Raw genomic sequence first — 25,222 nt, 5'->3', positions numbered from 1 at the left:
TGATATAGGTCAAGTGATCAGTCATATAGTAATACTTGTAATTTGAGAAACAACTATAAACTTCCCCAGAAAAATGTGAAAAAGTAGAAAAGAGAATGTTTGTGAAAGCTAGCAAAATAAAACGTTATCTAAAGGAAACAACTTGTTCAGCTAATGATCTGCGTGATTCAATTGTAGTTCTATCACAAGTCTCTTCCAGTGTGGTCACTTGACTAAAAACTTTGTCATATTAATACCTGAAGGACTCACAGATGTGAGTTGTTGCAGCTAGATCCAGGATGCAGCTTTTATTCTGTCAACTTTTTGCTTTTAATAGCTCCAAACTTGTAAATGAATGTCTTTTTTAATGAATTGTCACGTTTTTCATCTCATTCTAAAGCTGCATTGAAGGATTCATGTGTCGCAGCTGATAGTTACGGGTGTGCAGTACATACACAATAGAGGCATCAACTAAAGAGCTGTAGGTAGATGTCCAAGACTGCATTTATATATTTTGTTGGCACAGCTTGTATGTTCTGCAAATGCTTGGGTGTCATTAAGTATTCTGCTGTATCATTGATCAGCGGTAAATATAAGCCAGTTCATGTTCCAAACAATAATTGATTTGTATAATTTGTGTATGCCTGTAGCAATACTGCCAAATTCACATTTCTATGACTAAAACTAGCTTTTTCTAATAATACTGAGATATATACTGTTCTTAATGTGGTTGCAATGGTGATTGGCAGGAGCTTGGCGGGAAGCCTGATTGGTTTGGGATGTCTGAGGGAAAACTAGGGTAATTGTAGAACACTGCTTTTCCTGCTGATGGACAGGGTTTGTGCTGCCTAAATGGTCATTTCCCACTCTACGTGGTCGCTGCTTCTTCCACTTTGAAAACATAGCTGCGTCTGCAGATGTCCTGTGAGTAATATGGTGTCGAGTACAGGTTGCAACTGCTTCTGTGGTAACCAAGAAATGGAAGTCTTGCAGATTTATCTAATCTTGTTTGCTTGCTGTTCTTTTCCCATATGCATGTTTATGGATACAGTCAAGGTATATGCAAGAGAAGAATGTGCAATCCTACATTAAGATAATGCTATTTCTTAATGTTTTATGTTCATGACAATGTGGGTTTTTCACTTGAGCAGGAGTTCAGGCGTTCAGATGGAAAGGGTTTGATTTTTGTCTGTCACAAAATTATATCATTGATATTCATGCAGGATAGAATTTCTGCAGACTTCGGTGTGATCTGATTATTGAAATTATTGTTAATGAATATGCCCCTGCAGAAATTCTGATCCTAATGACAGACTGATTTTTTTCCTCTCTACAAATTTAGTATTAGTAATAATGGCAATAATAGGATTTTAATAACTGGGAAGACAGTTACAGAAATATTCACTGACATTTGTCTAGAAATACATCATGTGTAACAATCTGATTCATTGCATTGTAGATTGCTTGTTTCTTTTTCTCTTCTTTCTTTTTCCCCAAGAAAATAATTGAGATGTTACTGGAGAATGTTAATGAATGATGAATTTGAAGTTAGCTATGCACTGGCAAATGTGTCTGTCTCTAAAGAATGGAAGACCAGCTGGCTTTCCATACTGATAAAGAAAGAATAGTGATATTGTGTACAATGTGTAAAGTCTTGTTTATTGGGCAACATGCTTAAATTCTAAACCTGAGCATGATCTAAAGCATCTTTTATTTGCTTCAGTTGCACATTAAAGAGTGCGAAAGTCTTGCAGTATGTAAAACTTCTTACAGTCATCATCACAAGAGCCTTGTGGGAAAGATTGAATGTGTAATTCTGAAATTCCACTGGGGACTGTTTCTGTGTTTTATATTCTGGTACCCTGTTCAAATTAACCCAAATTTAAATGATTCTGGGAGGAACTGTCTGAGTGGAACAAAGACTGAATGGAGGCAATACTACATGAGATAAATATTTTTATATTTTTATATGCATTTATTTAAACCCATGTTTAAGTTGTAAACCACTGAGAAAAAAACATGTAAATGTCAGAGCTTGTTACCTTTGTCTCAGACTTTTCATTCGTAACCAGAGTAGACGCTCTGGCAAGAGGAAATTTGCATGGTACCGAAGATAAATCTCTTTGAAACTAAGGAGGAAGAACTGTTAGCTCTTAGCTACAAGCTTTGAGTGCATTTTGTCCTATAGACAATACAATAATCTTACATGCTGTAGTCAGTTTAGTGCTCTTCTTTGTTCTTTTGATTTATGCATTTATCATTTGCAGCAAAAGGGACCACAGAACTGGGGAAGGTGTGAACAAAACACATAACCTAGAGTGATTTTGTAGCAACTTGAATTCAGAGGAATTTGACATCTCATCTCAGTTTGTTAGAGGGGGAAAAAAGGTCAGATTATCCTCAGCTGAGATTTTAGGCATGGTAAGAAAGATATAGAGAAGTCTCTCTCGTTTACAAATACCAAATTCTGTAGTCAAGGCTAGGTTAAAACTTCTGCCCTGTAACTGAAACTTTTAGTTAAGATTAATACCTTGGAAGTAAGAGCAGGAAAAACAAATTGCAGTTAGGCAATTTTACGGTGTTTAAGATGCTTGTGAGCTATTTGCTTCTTTGGGTATACTATTTCTCGTGAGGGTTAGATAATTATTTTTGTAAGAGAAAAGTAATCTGTGATTTGAAGATGGACAGGTAACTTCTGCTTTTCTGCAGCTCTGTATGAGTGCAGATATTAAAGTACTAAAGAAATTCCTATTTTTCAAAGTAACTCATTGCTAAAAGTTGGAATAATTCATGCTGCAATTTCCCATGAACTTTTTAAAAATGTCCTTGGACTGCTATCAAAGAACTTCTGAAAATCATCAATGTATTTTAAAATATTTTAGGTAATCATTACCTGAATGTAATATATGAGTTAAAAACTAACTAATGGAAATAGTTAAAACCAGTGCCAAAATACCTTCACAAATAATTTTCAAAATTCTGGACATAAAATCATAGAATCATAGAATGATTTGGATTGGATGGGACCATAAAGATCATCTTCCACTAGAGCAGGTTGCTCAAATCCCCATCCAACCTGGCCTTGAACCCTGCCAGGGATGGGGCAGTCACAGCGTCTCTGGACAACCTGTTCCAATGCATCAGACCCTCATACTGAAGAATTTCTTCCTAATATCTAATCTAAATCTCTCCTCCATCCATTTAAAGCCATTCCCCCTTGTCCTATCACTACATGCCGTTGTAAAACATTGCTTTCCAAATTCCTTGTTGGTTCCTTTAGGTACTGGAAAATTGCTATAAGGTGTCCCCTGAGCTTTCTCTTTTCCAGGCTGAACGACCCAAACTCTCTCAGCCTGTTTTCACAGGAGAGGTGCTCCAGCCCTTAGATCATCTTTGTGGCCCTCCTCTGGACTTGCTCCAACAGGTCCACATCCCTCTTTTGTTGGGGGCCCCAAAGCTGAATGCAGTACTGCAGGTGGAGTCTCATGAGAGCAGAGTAGAGGGGCAGAATCACCTCCCTCGACCTGCTGAACATTTTGGTACACCCCAGCATACAGTTGTGCTGCAAGTGCACATTGCAGGCTCGTGTTTAGCTTAAAATGAAGTTTTTAAAATGAGCTTTTCTTCTTAAACAGTACCCCAAAATGATAGTTCCTTTGTATTTTCTTCCACCAGCATACCAGCATGCCTGTTTTCCTTCTAAAGGGCATATAGAGTTTTTATTTTTCCCTTGTATGGCATATCGCTGTTTTTCTAATCCTTTGGGTTGGCAATATTGGTACTGCTGTAGTCAGGTACTGCTGTAGTCAGGTTTGAACTGTCAAACTTTTCTGGGTGGATTAGAAAACAAATAATTTTTGTGCCATGCCGTGTTCTTTAGTTTGGTTCTTTACTTGCCGCAGTTTATAGAAAAGAGCAGAGGGGAATGAAAATTAAATTCCACTTTATGGATTTTAGCCAGCAGAGGGAGCCAGTATAAACCCAATGGCAGTCACAGAACATTATTCAGTTGACAACAAATGTTTACACATTGGAAGGAGACTTCATAAGGTATTTTATGTATGTATTGAATTATACATAAATTTTAAGGGGAACAGATGTGAAAACATAGGAATTGCTTCTCTAATTTAGTAACCTTGTTCCGAGGGAGGCCAATACCAGATTGCTCAGATAAAGAAATTATGCTCTCATCAGGCTCCTTTGTGCTAACATCTGAAAACTATAAATAGGAAGACTGCAAAGAAGTAGGAGGGATACATCTTTATTCTGTATTGAAATGCTTTAGGTGGAAACAGCAACTTTTTTGTTAGGGTATAATGGAAAATTGTAAATATTCCAGTTAAAAATAAAGTCTGTACTTCCAAAGCAGTATATATGTATAAAAGCAAAAAGAATTTCAATATTGTAACTTCACAGTGTTGGTGTCCTGAAATGTGAAGACTCTTGTCCTAAGTAATAGAACTGTAGATTTTCTGTTATTCATATAAATACATACGCCTTTCCTTATCTTTTTATACTTGTGTAGCATGGCCACATTCCTTGTGTATTGTTTAATAAATAAATTTTTAAAAAGTTGCTTTTAGAGTTATAGGCTAGAATAGAATCGTTTAGGATGGAAAAGACCTTTAAGATCATCAAGTCCCACCATTAACCTGCTGCTGCTTTTATCCTTATGCTTTGGGGTAGGTGTGAACACTTGGTTGACCTCCACTTTTTTAGATTTTTTTTACATCAATGCATGCCATCCTAGGTGTTCACTTGCAAAACTAGTATCATTAGGTTTGACTTCTCCAAACCCCTCTATCTTACTGCAGCTTTGGACGCTGTGCTTCAGTTCTGACATTCTATCAAAGGAAATCACTTTTAAAGCATATGTAAGAGTATTTGTGTATGTAACTGGGAGTCACAATAGAAATGTTTAGCTGGGCACTGGGGAACAAATGTTTTAAAAGGCATAAGTGGCCCAGAAAAGGTCACTTATTAGCCCTCTGCAACTTGAGAATAAGGTTGTGAGCAATGCATCAGTCCCAAGGAGCCTGAGAGAGCAGGGGGGAGTGTACCAGAGCAGGAGCACCTGGACTAGATCCACCATGTTAAGAAAAAGAGCATCCGTGTTACTTGCATAGAATAACCTGAGGTGACTTTGTTCCTGAAGACTGCAATTTGGCTGAGTGGTAGGAATAAAGGGCCTGATAACAGGAATAAATTTCTTCAGGTGGAACTGACCTCTGTCTTGTGGATGCCTACTGGAGTTGTGAACATTGTATTACTCAGTATTTTCCAAGTTGTGGAATATAAATCATGCCATAATAAATAGAGCTTCACTGGTCCGAGGATTCATGTTGTGTTCTTTGTCATTTTTAGTTGAAAATATGACAACAAAGGGCATCCGAGGGTATGAGATTTTCATAGTGGTCCGTGGTCTAGAAAGTTTGGAAGGCGCAAGTGCATCTTTTATTGCAAAGACTCTTATATAAAATATTTTTTCAAGCTTTCTCTCTTTGTCTCATCCAGCTAAAATAAATAAATAAAAAAAAACAGAAAAAAAATCCAACCATGCTTTTCAGAATAAAGCGGTTAAATCTGTTCAATGTGATATGTAAAATGTGTGGGGAAACAAAGAGCAAAATGTCTGCAAGTGTATTTGGGAAGTCTAAAGTGCTTAAAAATAAAGGAATTTCTGTTGCCACAGGAACATAACTGAATCCTATCATATATGTCTCATTATAACTGATACCTGTGTAATAGTGTTGCTTTTCTTTGTTGTTCAGAAACATCTGTATGATTTTCCTGTACATGCAGTGGTGATTTGGTTTTTTTTTTTTTCAGAAATACTTTGATTAGGTTAAGGAAAAAAACAAAACAAAACCAAACAAACCACAAATACAAATAACTGTTCTCTGCTGTAACTGGTGGACTGAAAACAGAAGGATCCAGAAACTAAGGTGACCACATGAAGTTTGTTGTTTGAAGTGTTTGTTGCCATTTTTTCCTGAAACAAATACTTATTGATAAGCAGTAAAGAGCATTCTGTTGCACAGACAGTGGGCTCTGTATCTCTTTGGTGCTTGAAATTGCCTTGATGGGAGTGCAGGTTTACAAGTTTAGCCATCCTGATGGCTGATTGGGACTGGCATTAGGTTTTCTTTTTGATAAGTCATCTTCGAGTGGCATCATCTTTATGATTCCTGATCCATCAGTGGAGTGTTACAGCACATTAAAAATGTTGTGGAAATTATTTGCTATTTGTAAGTGGATTTAGAGTGCAGGTCTTTTTTCACTTACAGGAATAAATAGCCTAATAAATATAAGGGCCAGCTAATCCAAATGTATTTGGTATGGCAAGGTTGAGTGTTGCCACATGCAGATCCTCATGCAGAGCTAGACTTAAGTGCGGTTTGTCTGGGAGTATAAGTACATGAGTATTATGTATTCATTATCTTAGTTGCTGGTGTGTGCATAACTGACAGGAGGAATACACAACTGCATTGTGCAAAGACAGGATATCGTTACAGATCTTTATGATCTGAAACCTATTATGAATGCCAGCCTGTAAAGAGACACTTGATCTTGGACTAGATCCTAAATGTATGGATAATGAAGTGATACAGATTAAAAGAAGTCTGTCAAGTAACTGAAGAAATGTTGGAGTCTTTATGGAAATCCCACGTGTGACTTCTGCCCTCCATGCCAGGCTGACAAATACTGTAGGAGCATAGCTCCGTTTGTATTTGCCCAATTAAAACTCAGTATCTTCTGGCCATTACATGCTACCAAATTTTACTTTATTCTTATTATGAGCTAAATTGTGAATAAATTTCACGTCACATGGTTAAAGTCACTTTAAGTCCTTTCAGCCTTCGCCTTTGTAATGCAGCGTCCGTCGGATATGCTGAAAAACTTTTTTTTTTTAATGCTGATTTTATTTTCCGTTCTGCATGATGGCACAATATTCAATATTTTGCACACCTTCACTTAAAGAAGAAACTTCTTGTTCTTACGTTATGGCTACAGGAAATTTCTTTTCTGGTAGTAGTAGTGACTGATCATATTCAAAACAATAACATAGCGCATTTTATTTGAGTCTGCACTGAGGAAATAAATGTCTGTGAAATTGTGGCATGTTGGATGTGTCAGTGTTTTATGCAATACAGTTATATTTTTTTTTTTTTTTTCCATTTGCTCAGATATGTGTTTGAGAAGAAGTGACATCAAAAAAGGAGTGAGTGTAGGTGATTCTTCATTTTACTCAAGCTTTGACTTTCCTGGCTTTATGTATATAGAAATGTTGAAGTGTTTCTAATCCTAGACGTGTACTTAGCACAGTTCAGTCATTGTAATAGTGAAATTGGTGTATCAGTTTAAGGCTGCTTATATTTACATAGCAGTGTCAGTGAAGGGAAAGAAGGGAATAAATGTTAATAAAACTGTAAGGCTTTTTTTTTTTCTTTTGCCTGTCAATATAACCCTGTCTACAGCTGTGCTGGAGTTGATGGGAGCTGTTGGAGCCTCTATGCAGAATACCAAAGTGCCTTTCTGTGCTTGACTGTAAGGGGGAATATTTCCTTGCTGCTACCTGTTTCCTGGGGACTCCCCTAAGGCTGTGCTTTCACAAGCTGCGCGAAGTGGCATAGATTCATGCCTATGCCAAAAGCGGCCTAGGCGCATCACACATGCCAGCATGTCTTTTGATGCTGCCAGTGTGCAGATAAGTGCTTGCTGAACTGAATTTGACCATTTTCACATCGCTTAGTTTCTTCCCTTCTCCAAGGTTACATCTCATCCAGATCCACCTCCCAGCCTGGCTTGGTGCACAGCTGCATGGCACTTGACCCGGCACAGAGAAGGAGATGGTGCATATAGCTGGTTTGGCAGGATGAAGAGGCAGGCAGGTTAGAGGGCTGGGATATGACTAAATGTATTTACTCTGTGATTCTTACATGTATTGTATTGCCACATCTGATATAATCTACTAAAATGGAATTTTGCTTCAGACAGTAATTGTAGTATCAACAGTTCAGGAATAATACAGTGGTAAGGAAAAGTAATTCTATGTATTTGAAGCATAGAATCATAGAATAGTTAGGATTGGAAAGGACCTTAAGATCATCTAGTTCCAACCCCCCTGCCATGGGCAGGGACACCTCACACTAAACCATGACACCCACGGCTCTGTCCAACCTGGCCTTGAACACCGCCAGGGATGGAGCATTCACAACCTCCCTGGGCAACCCATTCCAGTGCCTCACCACCCTTACAGTAAAGAACTTCTTCCTTATATCCAATCTAAACTTCCCCTGTTTAAGTTTTAGCCCGTTACCCCTTGTCCTGTCACTACAGTCCCTGATGAATAGTCCCTCCCCAGCATCCTTATAACCCCTGTCAGGTACTGGAAGGCTGCTATGAGGTCTCCACGCAGCCTTCTCTTCTCCAGGCTGAACAGCCCCAACTTTCTCAGCCTGTCTCCATACGGGAGGTGCTCCAGTCCCCTGATCATCCTCGTGGCCCTCCTCTGGATTTGTTCTAACAGTTCCGTGTTCTTTTTATGTTGAGGACACCAGAACTGCACACAATACTCCAAGTGAGGTCTCACGAGAGCAGAGCAGAGGGGCAGGATCACCTCCTTCGACCTGCTGGTCACGCTCCTTTTGATGCAGCCCAGGATACGGTTGGCTTTCTGGGCTGCGAGCGCACACTGAAGCCGGCTCATGTTTAGTTTTTCATCGACCAACACCCCCAAGTCCTTCTCTGCAGGGCTGCTCTGAATCTTTTCTTTGCCCAACCTGTAGCTGTGCCTGGGATTGCTCTTACCCAGGTGTAGGACCTTGCACTTGGCATGGTTAAACTTCATAAGGTTGGCATCAGCCCACCTCACAAGCATGTCAAGGTCCCTCTGGATGGCATCCCTTCCCTCCGGCGTATCAACCGAACCACACAGCTTGGTGTCATCGGCAAACTTGCTGAGAGCGCACTCAATCCCACTGTCCATGTTGTCAACAAAACTTGTTGATACAATTGTTGCAGTTTAAAGGCAGTGTCCAGGCTATCTGTTTCTTGCTGCAGTAGGGGCAGCGGAAGTAATGAAAGGGGAGAGGATGAAGACAATTTTATGTTCCAAAGTACTGCTGATGGGGGAAAATAAGAAATACATCTTCTAACATGTAAATACAGTGTATTCTAATCCAAGGGAGGAGCATTTCTGTGGCCTGAAAGCTGTTTCTGGCTTACTGAGGGTAGTCTCTTCAGTCACTAGAAAGCAAAAGTAGCTACTTGTAGAGGGTAGTTCAGAGCAGTAACCTAATTTAGCCACTCCAGGTTCCTCTGTGTGGGAGCCTGTGTCTGTTGATCACCCAGTGAGCCTAAAATGATTAACCTGCCTAGGCTAATGCTGGCCACTGTGAACACCCCTGGCTTTCAAAACCACATGCTAGAAGACTGATCTGCCCTGCTGACAGTAAATTAGTTGTAGAGTGGGTATTATCTGCTTCTCACAGCCAGTGCAAGAATAATGCCAGTAGGAAGAAAGGAGTTTAATCTTTCAGGTGAGCACTTGAATAAAGAATCTGTTATTTAAAGGTATAATACCTAGCTTTGACAAGTTGCTGCCTTTTGATTATTAAAGGCATTTTTTTGTTAGACTGATGGATAATAATTTTATTCAGTATTTCTCTTTTTATTTTGTATTTTTCTGCAGCGTGCTAAGGAGATTAACTTGAGAGGTGTTTTCTCAGTCTGCTAGCCAAGCCTCCTCCTGACTAGCAATACACAGTTAAATGCTACTGATGGGATTTTCTTATTCCCTCAATCCATTTTGCTGCTAGTTTGTTTGCTACCTAAATTCTGACTCCTTCTGCATGCATTGTGTCTGTATGAAACGTGCTAGAAGCTAGTCTTAATTAATTGTGCCCAGCACTTGTAGACTATCAGAGGTTCACTTGAACTTTATTTAGAGCATTTAGTCCACTGAAGCCATCAAACTGCAATTAAAACAATTTCCGTGAGTATCTGTGAGTTGTGAAGGTTACTCACTGTTTGTGGCATCTCCTCAGTAAGAGACGGTTATGTTGGGAGAATTACTGCGAAGAAAATACCAATGCATGTGTTTTCCCTCTGTGTGCTTGCTTGAATGTGGGAAGGTGGAGGAGAAAGGGTAGGAAAGGGCACTAGAAGCCAAGTCTTACAATTAGCTCTCCCTGTCCTCTGGACTTAACAGAGGTGGGTTTTGTACAGCTGTAAGGATTTCCAACAAGAATACTATTTAGAGTGTAAAACTGCCTGCTTGTCTCCCTAAAACACAGAGCCTCCAACAGTGTGGCTTAGCAAGAGTGTTTTATTGGTCTGAGAGGATGTACATTTGCCAGTACACATCTATCTGGGGTCACCTGGTCAGAACTGTATGGGGATGCATAGGAAACTGAAATCTTGAACTTGCAGCAGATGTGGTAGAGTGGCCTCTGCATGAAGAGCAGGTCTGTCACATCCCAAATACAGTCTGCCCCTGTGCTTTGTGATGTATCTGAAAACCTCAGACTAAGACCAGGAATCCTGAAATGCCCCATTGACAAAATTTCTGTGCACAGAAAGGTGCTGTGTGTGGAAAAACACAGAAAAATAGTAGTCCTTAAATGAGTAAACTACTCAAGGTGAATCAAATCTAAGCAGCTAAAGTTTTTGTTAAGCTGTGTTTTGTGTGGTTGTTGTTTGGATTTTGATTTCTTGGTTAGTTTTGGATTTATTTGGTTGGTTTTGTTTGGGTTTTCTGTTTGTTTGCGGCTTTCAAGTTCATTTGATTACGGCTTTTAGAAAGTGTTGGGTGTTTTGGTATTTCTTTTACATCATTCAAGTACTAAAAAAGTTACAGCTGTAATAAATGCCACTTTGTATTACAGTTTTTGGGGATATAATTTACGTATACTGTAGACTGTACTTTGTTCTACATGTTACTATTCAAAGTAACAGCATCAGAAAAAAATGTTTCTTTTATAAATTTTTTCCTGTATCATGTTATTTGAAGATACGGTACAGAAATAAAGCAAATCTTATTGTTTGAATATTTCTGTTCTTGCAGTGATTTCTCTATGTGTTTAGTGAGCAGAATTTTATCAGATCAGTCTTTACATTTTTGTTTTTCATGGTGCAGACTTAGCAGGTAAGATTCCCACTTGAATCGATATAACTTCATTTCTGTTTCCATTTGGAAAGTCATTGATGGAATGCACTGGTGTTCTTGTGGTTTTATTCTAGTTGTTCTCCAACATTAAGGATGGTGAAGGCTTGCAGTTGTTTGAGCAAGGTCATCGCACTGCGCACAAGCAAGAGTGTCACGCCATGGAGGCAGTGAGGCTGGTGGAGTTCAACCTGAAGCAAGTGCTCACAAAGCTCATGACTCACATCTTTGGTGATGGTAGGTTCATGTGCCTTTTTTCCTGGACTGCTGATGGCTGTAGGCATCTGGACTTTTGAGAAACATTTTGCTGCATAATAAAACCAGGAGGCTTAGGGGGGATGTTAGCAGCTGGTAAACTGAAAAAGCACTGTGTCTTTTTTCTCATGAGAGTTACAGTAATTTTAGGAATCTTCATTGATATTTTTTACTGTTACATTTTTGTCTAAAGTTTTGCCAGGGTTCCCGTCCAGTGTTTTTCAATGTCAGTGTAAATGGCTATTGATTGACCTTTCAACTGTAAACTGTATTTATACGTCAGGTTAATATAGTGGGCATGAATACAGGTAGCAACATGTGCCAAACCCAATTACAGGCACTTGTCTGGCACATGTTTGAGTAAACTCGGTGACTTACTCCTGCACAAAGGACCCTATGTGCTTCCTCATGGCCCTCCTGTGTCCCCAGAGAGGCGGAGTGTGGCTGCAGCACTGCATCTGGGGATGCATCAGAGCTTGGGTGCTGCTGAGGAGGGTGTAGGGCAATGATCACATCTCACATTGGCAGCATGGGATTGACAGGAGAAGGGAAGGGGCACGTATGTTCACGTGCTGCTTTGCTTCATGTGCACAAAAAGTGCCTTGAGCGTTTCCCTTGTGCAAAGAAATTAAACCTTGCAGCTGAGGGGAGATGGTGTTTGCTAAGTTCACACCAGGCTGAAAAATAATAGTTTTTCGGTACTTAGAATGGAATAAGGAAGGGTAATGAATGTCTGTGTATACAAATGAAATATCCTTCCTCAGAAATACCTGCTTTCAGTTTCAGGAGCTGAATTTATAAATGGCCTCAGTCAAAATTGCTATGTTAATGCTATTTCCTGGCAAGGAGGTTGCTCTCCTGAACTGATTCATTTTTCTGTTGAGGAAATACTGGATAGTATTAGAATGCATGAGGTATCCTGGCTGCTTTCAGAGCTCTTTTAAGATGCCTGCTGTATTTATAGTAGCTCCAAGAGTGGATTGATAATGGTAACAAGTTCTATATATGACTACTTGAATATTTTTCTGACATTCTAAACTTGAATTTACAGTAAGCAAAAATTTTACCAGTTTTTGTTCTATTCTACCTGGACACAAACATTTTAATTTCCTGAGTTCAGATTTTCTTGTGGTTGTATTTTATGTAACAGTGGCCTTTTGAAACATACAAAATTAGGATCAAAGTGAGTAATAGTAAGAAAGATATTTTTAGATCAACTTCAGATGCTGAGAATGTTGTTTAAAGTGAGCAGTTTCTGGGAGTTATTAGTGATATCTGAGACTGCAGTGGCATCCTTCTCTAACTGTTGACAGATGCTCCACTTTCAGCTTCAGTATGTTGCTGTTACTAGTTCTTCTACAGTCCATACGGTAGCTGAACAGATATTAAAAAAATTATTCTTAAATGATTGTAAGCCTACAGACTTAAAGTAGGTGCCACCGTCTTGCTGTAAGGGTTTTATATTTCTATGCCCCCAATAGTTTTCATGAAATAAAAAGATAAGATATAATTAAGTTTAAATCACTAACTATATCTCCCCTGCCCCCCATTCGTATTCTCCCAATATTAAGCTCTCTCCCCATCACTACCTTCATCTTTTAAGCTTGTAATACAAACAGGAAGGTAATATTCAAAGAAGCGAACTTTGTGCCAGGCACTAGACATGAGATGAGTGCAGTGCAAGTGACCTGGGGCACCCACAGTTAAATTTGTCGTTTGACAGCTGTCATCTTTTAACTTTCATTTTACTCTTCACTTTACGCAACACTTGTCATTACTTTGTCTCAACTCCTGTAGATTTTAACTTGAAATTTTAAATGTATTTTACTGCATCTGTTGCTCATGGAAGAATTCTGAATTTTTCCTCTGTACAAACATTCCATAAGGCCTCGTGTTCTGCTAAAGGCAAAAATTTCGTCCCCCTTAGACTTCATAACAGTTGTATTCCTTACAGCCTGTGCTGTCAGCAGAAAATTGCAGTGAAGTTGCACATCTTTTCTAGCAGGATAGTGTGATCGTAGCTGCAGTAAGCTACTGAAATGTTCCATTGTCACACAGTCAACTGTTATTCGTAGGCAGATTGTTTGGATTGCAGATTAAGTCTACTGTGCACATTACTTTTGCATAAACTATCTTAGGCCTGAAGTCCTGGACTTGGATAGCTGTGTTTCCGCAGTGCTTCTCTGGGAATTTTCCAGCTCAGGTTGATGATAGATTGAGGAAATCTGCAGAAAGGTCAAATCTTTTTTGTTTGTTTGTTTGTTTCATTTTTCTGGGTTAGTTTTCATAATATTCAATGAGGCGGTTTTGCTTTACGTTACTCATCCCATGCTATTTGTATACTTTAGTGCTGTGTATATCAGTAAACAATATAACAAAAGTTGCTTAGAGATCACTAGGTTGTAATGAGGAAGGTCAAAGACTTCATAAAAAATCTTCACTTACATTTATTCCCAAGGTTTGTCTTTTTATTTCTTCCTTGCTTTGCCAGTAGGCAAAGGAACAACAGGTATTAGAGAGGGAGAAAGATCTAGAACATGCAATCAGTTGTCTTAAATACTTGACAATGTAAGATAGTTCTTTCAGTGATATTTTCCAGTGGTATGTCCTGTCTGATTTACATTCTACAAGTGATGGTCTTTCATTTTTTCATGGGAATCTTCTGTCAGGAAGCTATTTCAAATATTATGCCTAGAGATTGCCTTTCTTAGTTTTCCTCTGTTACTGGCAGATTTAAGTGCACACTTAAAATCCACTAATTTAACTTACACCTCCTTCTCCACTGCAGATCTATCAGTGTAGAATGTCTGTTCTGTCTCAATTTAAATACCTTTTAATGAGGCTTTCCAAGGTTAGCTGTCGTACATTTCCTCATAAAATCAGTCAGTCTTTCCCAACTCCAGTTCTTTCCCTAACCCTTCTGTAGTTTGCCAGAAGCTTTCTGCACTCTGAGAAATTCAGAAGTAATTTTACTGTATCAAACAGAAAAGAATGACTCTGTGCTGGTTCCGTGATTTGTTGTTTTACGTTAAATGGCCCAAAATTCACTGCTGTCCCATATTTGTCTACCCAGCTCCTAAGCAGCGGTAAGAGAAGACAGGAGAGTGAGTAATGCTGTGCTTTGACTGATGGTTTTGCTGCTGCTGGGTCTCACTGAACAGCCAGTGGGTGATTTTAAATCAAACTTGTTGTTCTGCTCTTTCTTCTTCTTGACTCTTGTACTGGTGTCTCCTTCAAGTGCATGGAGATCTGAGTGTAACGAGTTTAAAAAGAGAAAAAAAATCATCATTTATTGAGGACATAATGGTCTGGCTAATAACTTCTGAAAAATGTGAGCTAATGTAGCGTCATGGGCAGCCAGCTTCTGTCTGCTGCAAGGGAGGTGAATTAGCTGACGCAATGAGGTGCCGAGTACTTACAAATCGACACACTCCTCAAGTGGCCATGGCTTGATACCTTCTGTGCTCCCCAGCACCTGCCCTGCACCCCTCTCCCAGTTTCTCCCATAGTTTCCTTCTCTAAAAATAATCCTCATAGCAGCAAAGAGAATTTCTGGTCAGTGTAGACCATCTGGGCCTCTGGCTTTGTTGCTTCTGTGCTGTAGAACAGCAATAGGCTGCTTTAATGCATGTGTGTGTGTGGGGGGTTGGTTTGTTTGTTTGGGGTTTTTTTTCCTTCTTTCTTTTTTAGTGCCTTTGGTCAAGCCTTTCTCATGAGATTCATTTAGGGGAGCATTTGCTTAGCTTAGTATCTGATAACACCATTACTTTTGAGTGCAGGCTATGACCAATTCCTTAAACAGATTCAGTTCTGAGGAATAATATTGACTATTCACTTCTTTCTTAATCACTGGAGATGTGACATGTAAGTTGCTGTATCAGGTTTGCATGGCAAGGTTTTGGTAGCAAAGGGGCTACAGGGGTAGCTTCTGTGAGAAGCTGGCAAAAAGTTTCCCCTGCATCCAGTGGCTCCATGATGGACCCACACCACTGGCCATCAGTGGCAGTGGTAACGCCTCTGGGACAATGCATTTAAGAAGGGGAAAAAGAAAATTATACAACACTAGCAGCAGTCGGAAGAGAGGAGCGAGAATATGAGAGAGAAGCATCTCTGCGGACTGTCATAAGGTCAATCAAGAAGGAGGGGAGGAGATGCTCCAGGCACCAGAGCAGAGTTCCCTGCTGTGGCAGGCTGTTCCCTGCAGCCCAGGTGGTTCATGGTGGAGCAGATCCACCTGCAGCCCATGGAGAACCCTGCGCTGGAGCAGGGGGATGCCTGAAAGAGGCTGTGACCCTGTGGGAAGCCCAACCTGGAGCAAGCTCCTGGCAGGACCTGTGGCCCATGGAAAGAAGAGTAACGCTGGAGCAGGTTTGCTGCAGGACTTGTGACCCCACAGGGGACCCACACTGGAGCAGTCTGTTCCTGAAGGGCTGCACCTCATGGAAGGGACCCACACTGGAGCAGTTAATGAAGAACTGCAGCCTGTGGGAAGGACTCATGTTGGAGCAGTTCATGGAGGACTGTCTGCCATGTGAGGGACCCGACACTGGAGTAGGGGAAGAGCATGAGGAATCCTCCCCCTGAGGAGGAAGGAGCGGCAGGGACAAAGTGTGATGAACAGACTTCATCCCCCATTCCTTTTCACCCTGTGCTGCTGTTGGGGGAGAAGGCAGAGAAATTGGCAGTGAAGTTCAGCCCGGGAAGAAGGGAGGTGGGGGGAAGGTGGTTTAAGATTTGGTTTTTGTTTTCTCATTACCGTGCTCTGACTTGATCAGTAATAAATTAAATACTTTCCCCAACTCCAGTCTGTTTTGCCCGTGACAGTAATTGGTGAGTGAGCGAGCTCTTCCTGTCCTTATCTCGGCCCATGAGCCTTTCATTGTGTTTTCTGTCCTCCATCCAGTTGAGGAGGGGAGTGACTGAGCGGCTTTGGTGGGCACCTGGCGTCCAGCCATGGTCAACCCACCACAGTTACTAATGGAGGTGTACCCACTGGGAAGATTCCTGTGAGTGCTGTGAAGCTGTGAAATGAGCAAGTGTCCTCTGCTAATAAGAATCATCTCTTTGAACTAGGGAAATCACTGAGTTTGCATCTAGTGATCAGTGTTTGGTTTGATTCGGCACTGTGCTCTTTTAAGACCCTCTGTGTTTTAAGATGGATATGCATCTCTTGGCCTCTTCAGATTTCTAGAAAGTATAATTTTTGTCGGTATTTGATAGGTTGTACATGAAGAAATAAATTAGGCCTTATCAGGTAAATTATATAGTACTACAGAAAGCCTCATCTTTGTAATCCTTTTAAGTCTTTAGTGGTTCAATTTGCCAAGTGTGAGTTATGTCCTTTATTCCTTGGGAATATATTGAGCACCGAGACAGTATTTTGTATATAAATAACGAATAATAAACTTATTCTGTGACAGTCTACGGAAGTGCAGTTGGAAAGCTTAATCTTGCTGAAGGATGAGCACCCCCTGCTTTTCAGTAAAGTCTTCCAGAGCCAAAAGTCTGAAAGAACACTTGAATTTAAACTGCAGAGGTATTCCTACTTGTCTTGGTGACCGTATGAATAAAATTATTGTGGTATATGGTATTAACTATTAATTCAGAGAACAGAAAGAAGGTGAGAGTTGATTCTTCATTGTGAATTTGATTTGCTTTATTCAGATTTTGTTTGCTTATTTGCATTTGAAACAAATGCTTCTTAAGTACTTAATATGCATTAAAATTCAAAATTAAAAAAGAGCTTTAAATTCATTTTTTTACCTTTTAAAGCTTATTTTAATTAAGAACAGAAACCAGAGAAATCCTTTCTTTCCCAGAGCTTCATTTTGAAGTAAGCAGGGGATTAAAAAGAAACCATCATCCAAATGCTGTTACCGAACACAAAACTACTTGAATATTCAATGTCATTCTTGCTGCAGTTGCAAATTTTGCAAGCTGAATGAAGATATTTTATACGTACATGGCTTTGCAGTGAATGCAGAGTTGTACAGCCCTAGGATTAAAAATGCATTTGTACCAAGACTGGGAAATTAAAAACTCTGTTCTGCACCCTATACGGTTGTACACACAGGACTTTTTTCATCTGTGTAGTCTTTTCTTGTTACGCAAACACAAAAAAGCGATAAGGTGATTGCTGTAAGTCACAGCGCGGTTAGGAATAGTGTAATTGCTAATGCTTCCGGTTTTATGAGCTCTGTGTGTAAAATTACCAAAACACTTTTTTATCATTCATATAACTTCCTGAGGTTGATTTTTAAGAGAAAAGATTTAGAAGTACCGATGTGTGTGTTTGAAACCTGCCTCTCCATCTGGAAGTTCATAGTATCCAGAAAAGGTCCCTGTAACTATTAGGAATTTTAGATTTTGGCTATATATGTCTGCTTTTATGGTGACGTATTGTTTCAGTTTCTGTAGCCATATTCAGTGTTTCAGAAGTAATCAAAGGAAATCTAATCCTTGAGTCTACAGAAAATATTTAAATTTAAAAAACTCTCAGTGTAAATCACGCAATTTCATGGTTTAAATTCCTTATACAAAACAAAGCCTGGAAATCAAACCAGGAATGTTAACAGTTACCATCACCCAAACAATCTTTGCTATGCCCCTTGATTTCAGAACTGGACCTGCCTGGTTGTTAATGATCCTAATGTACTGATTATCATTTGGCCTAACTGAAGGTAAAGATGGGCTTCTTGGGGTTAAGGCATTAACTCCCAGCATTTGCAGTTCAATTCTCCTTTGAGTTTTTACTGTTCATGTTTCTGAGGCTTGTTTTCCTGACACCTAATGACTAGAAAAATTCATTTAACAAAACAAAGCTGGTGTAAATTATTACAAGAACTAGAACTCATCAAATATAATGATGTTTGATAGGGTGTCTTTAGTGGCACTCTAAACCTTGTCCTCTTGTTTAGTGTGAGGTGTCCCTGCCCATGGCAGGGGGGTTGGAACTAGATGATCTTAAGGTCCTTTCCAACCCTAACTATTCTATAATTCCATGATTCTGTCTCTGCTGCTCTGAAATGCCAGGGATTTCCTTGCTTTATGCAGTGGTACTTGTGGTGATGCTGAGCTGGGGAGGAGGGAGAATTACGTAGTGGTACCTTTCTCTTACACATAACATCCACACAATGTTAAACTCTTGTATCGTGTGTCCAGAATACTTCATGTGTGTTGGTAACTCTGTGTATATATATTTCTATTTGTATGTATTAGTATCTATTTTTAACTTCCATATTTAAACATGTACAGAAGGAATAGCTTTGTATTTTAAATAGGTTCTGATGAAAAAAATTACTTGCCTAATTGATCCTTAAAATACTAAGTAAAAATTAAAGACTTAGCTTTTGCTATGAGTACAAAGAATAACAAAATTACTGGCTTTCCATGATCTTGCCTCATTTTTTTATGATGCCAGGTGGTTGCTAGAGTTTGACAAATGATTGATTTGGTTTCAAAGGGTGCTTGAATTGCACAAAGCATTTTTTGTATTAGAAAAGACATGATCATTTTTCCCCACGAGTTTTAAGATTTATCGCCTTGTGCAAGTGTTGTGAATTAGTTTGTTTGCTATTTATTTTCTCAGGATTGTGGTAATTGGTGTCGTTAGTTGAAGGGCAAGTTTTACAGATGGTTGGTGGGATGGCTTTTGAGCATACACCCTTCATATTTATTTATTTTTTAAACACTGCTGCAGGACTGCAAGTCAGATGGGTAGACTGCTACTTTCCGTTTACTCACCCTTCCTTTGAGATGGAGATCAACTTCCAGGGAGAATGGATGGAGGTCCTGGGCTGCGGGGTCATGGAGCAACAGCTAGTTAACTCAGGTATTGAAACTCCTTTACTTCATTGACTTCTTTGTTAGCAAACACTTCCAGTGCAATGAGCTTCACAGCCTGAAATGCCCCCTTCTCCCCTGGTAAGCGCAAACATCTCCGTTCATGGCAGCCACCACAAATAGTCCTTAGGTGAAATGCAGCCCTTGCGTGCTGTGATTTGAGGGTAGCAATTGAGCGAGCGATCTGGAGCCTGCAAACAGAAAGCTTGCCTTTTATTTTGAGCAGTAAGGAGACAGACAGATGTCAGCTTTAAAAGAGAAACTGATGAATTAAGATGTGTTTGGTTTTTGGGTTTTTTTTTGGTGTATTTTTTTTCTTCTAGGAGATGCCAAGTGCATTCATAGTTACAATTTTAAAATATCATAGGCAAATAACATCCCCTGATTCTTGGAATATCAGAGTGCTCCTGTGTCTGTAAAGCGTAGAAAGAGGAATGTGATATCTTATGTATGCCTATTTGGTCACTGGCTAAATGGTAGGTTGCTTTTTGCTTTCATTTTATTTCTTTTCTCATCTGGTTGTTTATGAGCTTGTAAACTGCGTGAAGAACAGCATAACTTATTTTAATTTGAACTATTACAGAGCAAAAGGAGGAGAGGAGAAATCGGTGGGTTTTTCTCTGATTATTTGTATATAGAAAATTTTGTAAGTTTGTATTTTATTAGCTGAGAATAGGCAATTCTTTGTAAGCACAGGGCAGACTGCATGTGTTAAAATCTCTGTTGTTCAGTGTCTTCTAGTACTATTAATTAGCTATGGGAACCTTTTGGAATATAATCTGTTTAATTCTCACAAATGTGCTTTCAGATAGCCAGATTGTACTCCTTTTTTTAGTTGGTTTCCTAAGCTTTGTTGTGTTTTTCATGTGCTCTGAATTCTTTCTGTTCAAGTCCAAGTATGGTATCTATGAATGGTGCAATTTTGGTCCCAGTTGTTTGGCACAGCTTTTTTCCTCGAAGCTTTCATCTGTTTTAATGTGACCTTTTTAAAAGATATCCTCTTCCAGAGTTACTCCGCAGTGGGTTAACAGTTTATGCTGACATTCTTTCTCAGGTTATTATGTTCATGGTGTAGTAAATATAATACAGCTTCTAATCAATCTCAGAAGTGAAAAGCTACTGTGTAATTTTAATTCCATCAGATATGATACACCAATGGTGAGGCTTTCTTCTTGATAATCTTTTATGTTGCTCAATCCTTATATTTAGGTTACTTTAATATGTGTGAGGAGACCTAAACTGTGGCCTCAAAACAATTAGTGTATGCATTTGTGTGTATGTGAATGAATGTACATGAAACACCAATGGCAGTCAAAGTTTCCAGTTTACTTTGTGTCAGCTCTTTTTCTGAATTATGGTGCATTATATCCCTTCTGCACCACAACTTTCCTAACTTTTCGTTGTAATTCTTACCCTGCGAGAATTTAGTAACTCAAGTCTAGTTTTCAATGACTTTTAGACTTGTATTATTAAAACAAACAAGCAAACAATAAAAAATTATTTATTAGCAACATACTTTTAGTGTGTACAACCTTAGTTGCGGAAATGCCCATTACTTTTCACTTCTTTTAGAGAGAATTGCACCTTGTGTAGACATAGTTTTGGGTTTTTGCTCCCTCCAGTAGCTCTGCAAAAACACTTGGCTACAAAAGCTGAGCCTAATGCATCTCATTGTAATTTTATTGAAGCACTGAATTGTTTACCACAAGTGATGAAATGTGCCTAATACTTACATTGGCTAATGATTAGCTTATTTGGCTCAAAGTAACAATGAGGACAAGGTAGCTCATTTTCAGTCAGGTAAGGAGACAAACATCAGTCTTCCATGCCTACTACTCCTTTGAGTAGTCTCTTTTTTTAATCCTCTTTTGCAATGATTTAAAACCCCAGTAGGTTTCCTGGCATGCCAATTTGCATCTACTTCTGGTGAAGCCAAGTTTGCTGTTACTAACCCATAGATTTTTTTTTAGTGTTTTTTGAGTGTGTTTCGGCAGCAAGCTGCTTTTGCCCAAAATTGAAAATCCACAGGTCCGGAAAGGAGATTCTCTGTGGAGGATGGAGGAGAGCATTTTCTTTCCTAGCTCCTTTTTTTTATTTTTATTTTTCCATAGCAGAACTCAACTACCTTCCAAAGCCTGCCCAAGCTTTTCCTTCCATAAAACAGTATTTACCTAAGAGAAAGGAAGAGAGCTTTTACTTCAAAATCCTTAAGTCCTTTGGTTGTATGTTGTTGATTGAATACAAAAGACTGGTTTGTGAGGCAATCAGAAACAGTTACTCAAAGCAGAAGCGGGATATGCCTTTTTATCTGTGGTGGTTATAATTTAAACAGTCAGGATGCTTCAGCACAGGTTTGGTGGTTTGGTGGTGGTGGTTTTCCTTTCTTGTTTGTTGAAGAGATATGTTCATATATGAATCTATATGAAACACAATAAAAATGAAGAATAACTGAAGAAACTTTCTGGAGGAGTGAAAGAACAAGGCCTATGCTGTGAAGGGGCCAGGACATAAGCTGTAAGTAGCTGGTATTTTAGGTTGACTGAAGTTTCTAATGGACTATAATGGTGACTCCCTTGTATAAAATAACCTCACTATAGTTCTTTGGAGGTTAACCTCCTCATGCAGCAAACTTTGATGGTATTGACTAGTCATATTACGATTTTTTTTGTCTTCAGTGAAGAATTCTATTGTAGCTTTAATGCCCCATGCAGTCAGCATTAAATTTGTTTTTACTTTCTGAACAACAATATCCTATCAAATTATTCTGATGCTGTCTTCTCTTTTGGAAGGAGCCTTTCTTTGATTTCAACCACTTTTTAATATAACAGGATGCAGATACTTAGTACGTGTAAACAGAAATGCGTCAGTTATAGGGGAAAAAATGTCAAATATATTCGAATGTACTGATAGTACTCTTCATCACTGGCTTTCTTATTCTGTTCTTTTTTTCTTTTGAGGTCTCTGAAGAGTCTCTATGATTCTCTTTTCCTCTTTTTCTCTTATCTCTCTACACTTACCTTCCCCCTCCTCCTTTTTCCCCCCTCCCCATACTTCTTAACAAACTAGATTTCAAGTTGTTTCTGGCATGGATCTCTACAGCCACAGGTATGACGAAGAACCAAGATAGAGGGGGAACAGAATCAACCAGCACTTTTTATTGCAGCCTTATTGTGTGTGGAATTCCAACATGCTTTATCTCACTCTTGAAATTTCACATTCTTAAAATGTTAAACCAGATCAAGATTTGCCCAAGGAGGGACAGCCGGCTTCATTCCTAGTAATTCACTGGGTGGTGGGGATGATCCAGTACTGAGTATTTTGTAAGAGTTGTTTGTGTTCAGGAAAGTCTACTACTGCTAACAAAATTGAGAATATGATGTTATTTAGTGATAGATGCTATTTTTAAAAGAAAAACGTATACCCTATGGCAGGTTTTTTATATAATTGTTGAAAAAATATTTGCCTACTGCAAATACACTGAATTGTAAGGAATTGTTACATGTTCCCCTAAGGCTACTGGTTCTAAACTAGAGCAATTATTTGGTATAATGTAAGATAGATGTTTACTATTATAATCCATATTCAATAAGAAGTATAAAATCTAACATATTGTACTGTTTAAAATTCCACTTGTGTGCTTTGTTTTTCATCTTGACGTATACCTGAATATGTAATTTTAATAGGAATGTTATCTGTGAATTTTGATATAAAGAAAAAATATTTTTATTCTGGTTAACACTGGAAAAAAATATAGAAACATAAAAGTGTAATAGCAAGTACTCTCAGTTTTAGGTCCAAGAAGAGGATACAAGGAAATTTTATGGTTCAGTAGATCTAACATCAATTAACAGCACTTAAGATATGCTTATTTCTGTGCTTCAAGAGTTTGTAATCCCAGATTTGCAAAGCTGGTGTTCATTAGTAGGTGCTGAAGTTTCCAGGTCAGTTATGGAGTTACAGGATTCAAACCTTTGAATACAGGACGTTGCTTACTTGGAGTCTGCAATCACATAGTGTTGCTTAGTAACTGCGAAATTGAAAGCAGTTAGGGTGTGATCCTTTGCTGATTGAAATCAATGGCAATGTTCTCAGTGCTCAGTGTTGCAGAATGTTAGCTGGGGACGGAAGTAACAAAATTGTACTAAAGTTTACCCCAAAACCAAGAGACTGTAAACCCCAATAATTTAAAACAAAGCAAAACAAAAACCAACCACCAAACACACACACAGTGTGGTGTAGGGGTTTGGAAGAGGAAATTTCAGCTTTCTAGCATGAATGGTAGGAGACTGTTATGGTATTAAGGAAATGAGCAAGAGCTGGGTTTTCAGTAAGGCTATGGAGGGGACATTTTGTCAGAGGCTTGCATACAATTACAGCTTTGTAAGTTGCTGGGCAGTCTTGGTCTTCCAGTTGTGTGTAGTAGCCTGGAATTATAGCAAGGGTCATTTTCCTAGTACTGTGTTTCTTGTTGATTTGGTGGGTACTTCTAAGAAAGAAAAAATTGCTAACCGTGTCTAATCATCTTCATGAGTAGTTAAACTTGACAAAAGGAGTTTGTCATTACTTCTGCAAGTCATTCCTCTTGTTTTAAAAGGTGGAAGCTTATTTGGCATGAGTGTACTCCTTGGTGAAACCTTATTCTTGAAGTGTAAGTCTTTACCATTTGGAAGCCCCTTTACAGATCAGATGCAGGACTTATTTCCAGAATTTGAGTAGTACTTGGGCCAGGGCTGCCACCTTCAGCCAAATACAAGTCTTAACATGTAGAACTTGTTTGGCTTCAATGACACACTAAATAGATCTTTCTTTAGTCACTTATTAAAGGTCATCAAAACTGCTGTCTGAAGGGAAGTAACAATTTTAAATTCTTAACCTGTCCACTACTTTTCATTTTGCTTTTGGCAGAAGGATTATTAGTTTAGACAATTCTCCATGGGCAGCATATTAGTGGTTTAGAGGAAAATTATGTCAATGTAACCTTGCAGACATAGGACTCTATTTCTTTTGTGCATGTTTGGGGTTTTTTGTGTGTGCTTGTTTTGGGGTATTTTTGTCTTGTGTTTTTGCCGGTGGTGTTTTCGGTGGTGGTGGGTTTTTTCTCTACATTTATGAATATGTTCTTAAATATTAATTATGGGTGAGCTAGGTTCATCTATCAAGCAGCTGGGGGTGTTCGGGGGAAGGGGAAATTTAATATCTTTCATCTAGCAGTTTTTTTCCTGCTCAGCTCTTGCCTGGTATATTACATTAAAATGTTGGAGCAGATGGTGCATGTGGCTTAAATAGTATGCCGAGGCATGTTCTGTCTATGCTAACAGCTCTCTGTGGGGATCTTGAAATAGTTAACACTGTATGTGTCTGTATGGATATCGTGTATGAGGCTAAATATAATGCATTTAAAATACGTTCCTGCAGGTCTTCAAGGTGAAATTAAAGTTACAGAAATATTGGTGTCTTGAGCACCTGGGGCCTCCCAAGAAAACGAGACAAAACTGTTGGATGGGCTGGTTCTACCCACGCAGTACATCCAAAGTGATGCAAGTTTGCTGCGTAAGCTTCACAGCTTCCCTCTCAGGAGTTAAAATCTGTTCTTTTTAGGTCATAGTCTGTCTCCTGTGTGGCTACATCACCGCAGTACCTTGAGGTCTCCGAGCCTTTCCAGTGTTTATTTTGCTGATACTATTATGAGGTAGTGAAATGTTGTCATTCCTCTTTTATGGGCTGGAACTGAAGTGCACAGGAGGCTGACACACATGCACACGCACACTGTAGACAAAGACTTTAGCTGCCTTAGTTAAAGTTAGCTTTCCCACACTCCTTTTATACTCAGTAGTGAAAGAAGTTCTTCCAGTACGTTTTGAACATATGGAGCTTGTTTTCTTTATCATACTGCTGGGCAGCCTCTTTCCTATGACTGGCTGCAGGGGGAGCTTGGTCTCCTAATTTAGGCAGGTACCTGAAGGTTAAGTATCCCACAAA

The 25,222-nt window shown here is 39.1% G+C and overlaps 1 protein-coding gene across 8 annotated transcripts in view; it reads left to right on the top strand.

Moving 5' to 3' along the window:
- The window catches only part of FARS2 (phenylalanyl-tRNA synthetase 2, mitochondrial), a 259,126-nt gene that overhangs the window by 55,344 nt on the left and 178,560 nt on the right, over positions 1-25,222 (top strand). For 7 of the 8 annotated variants that reach the window (XM_080610977.1, XM_080610978.1, XM_080610981.1 and 4 more), the window contains 2 exons: positions 11,224-11,383; positions 19,101-19,232. In XM_080610977.1, the coding sequence (XP_080467103.1) occupies positions 11,224-11,383; positions 19,101-19,232 (292 nt within the window). Of the gene's footprint in view, positions 1-5,808; positions 5,925-11,223; positions 11,384-19,100; positions 19,233-25,222 lie in introns of all 8 variants that reach the window. The other variant, XM_080610984.1, reaches the window with a different exon arrangement.

The sequence above is a fragment of the Psittacula echo genome (assembly GCF_963264785.1).
Source record: "Psittacula echo genome assembly, chromosome: 2".
Taxonomy (NCBI): Eukaryota; Metazoa; Chordata; class Aves; order Psittaciformes; family Psittacidae; genus Psittacula; species Psittacula echo.
This window is presented reverse-complemented; position numbering and strand designations above follow the sequence as displayed.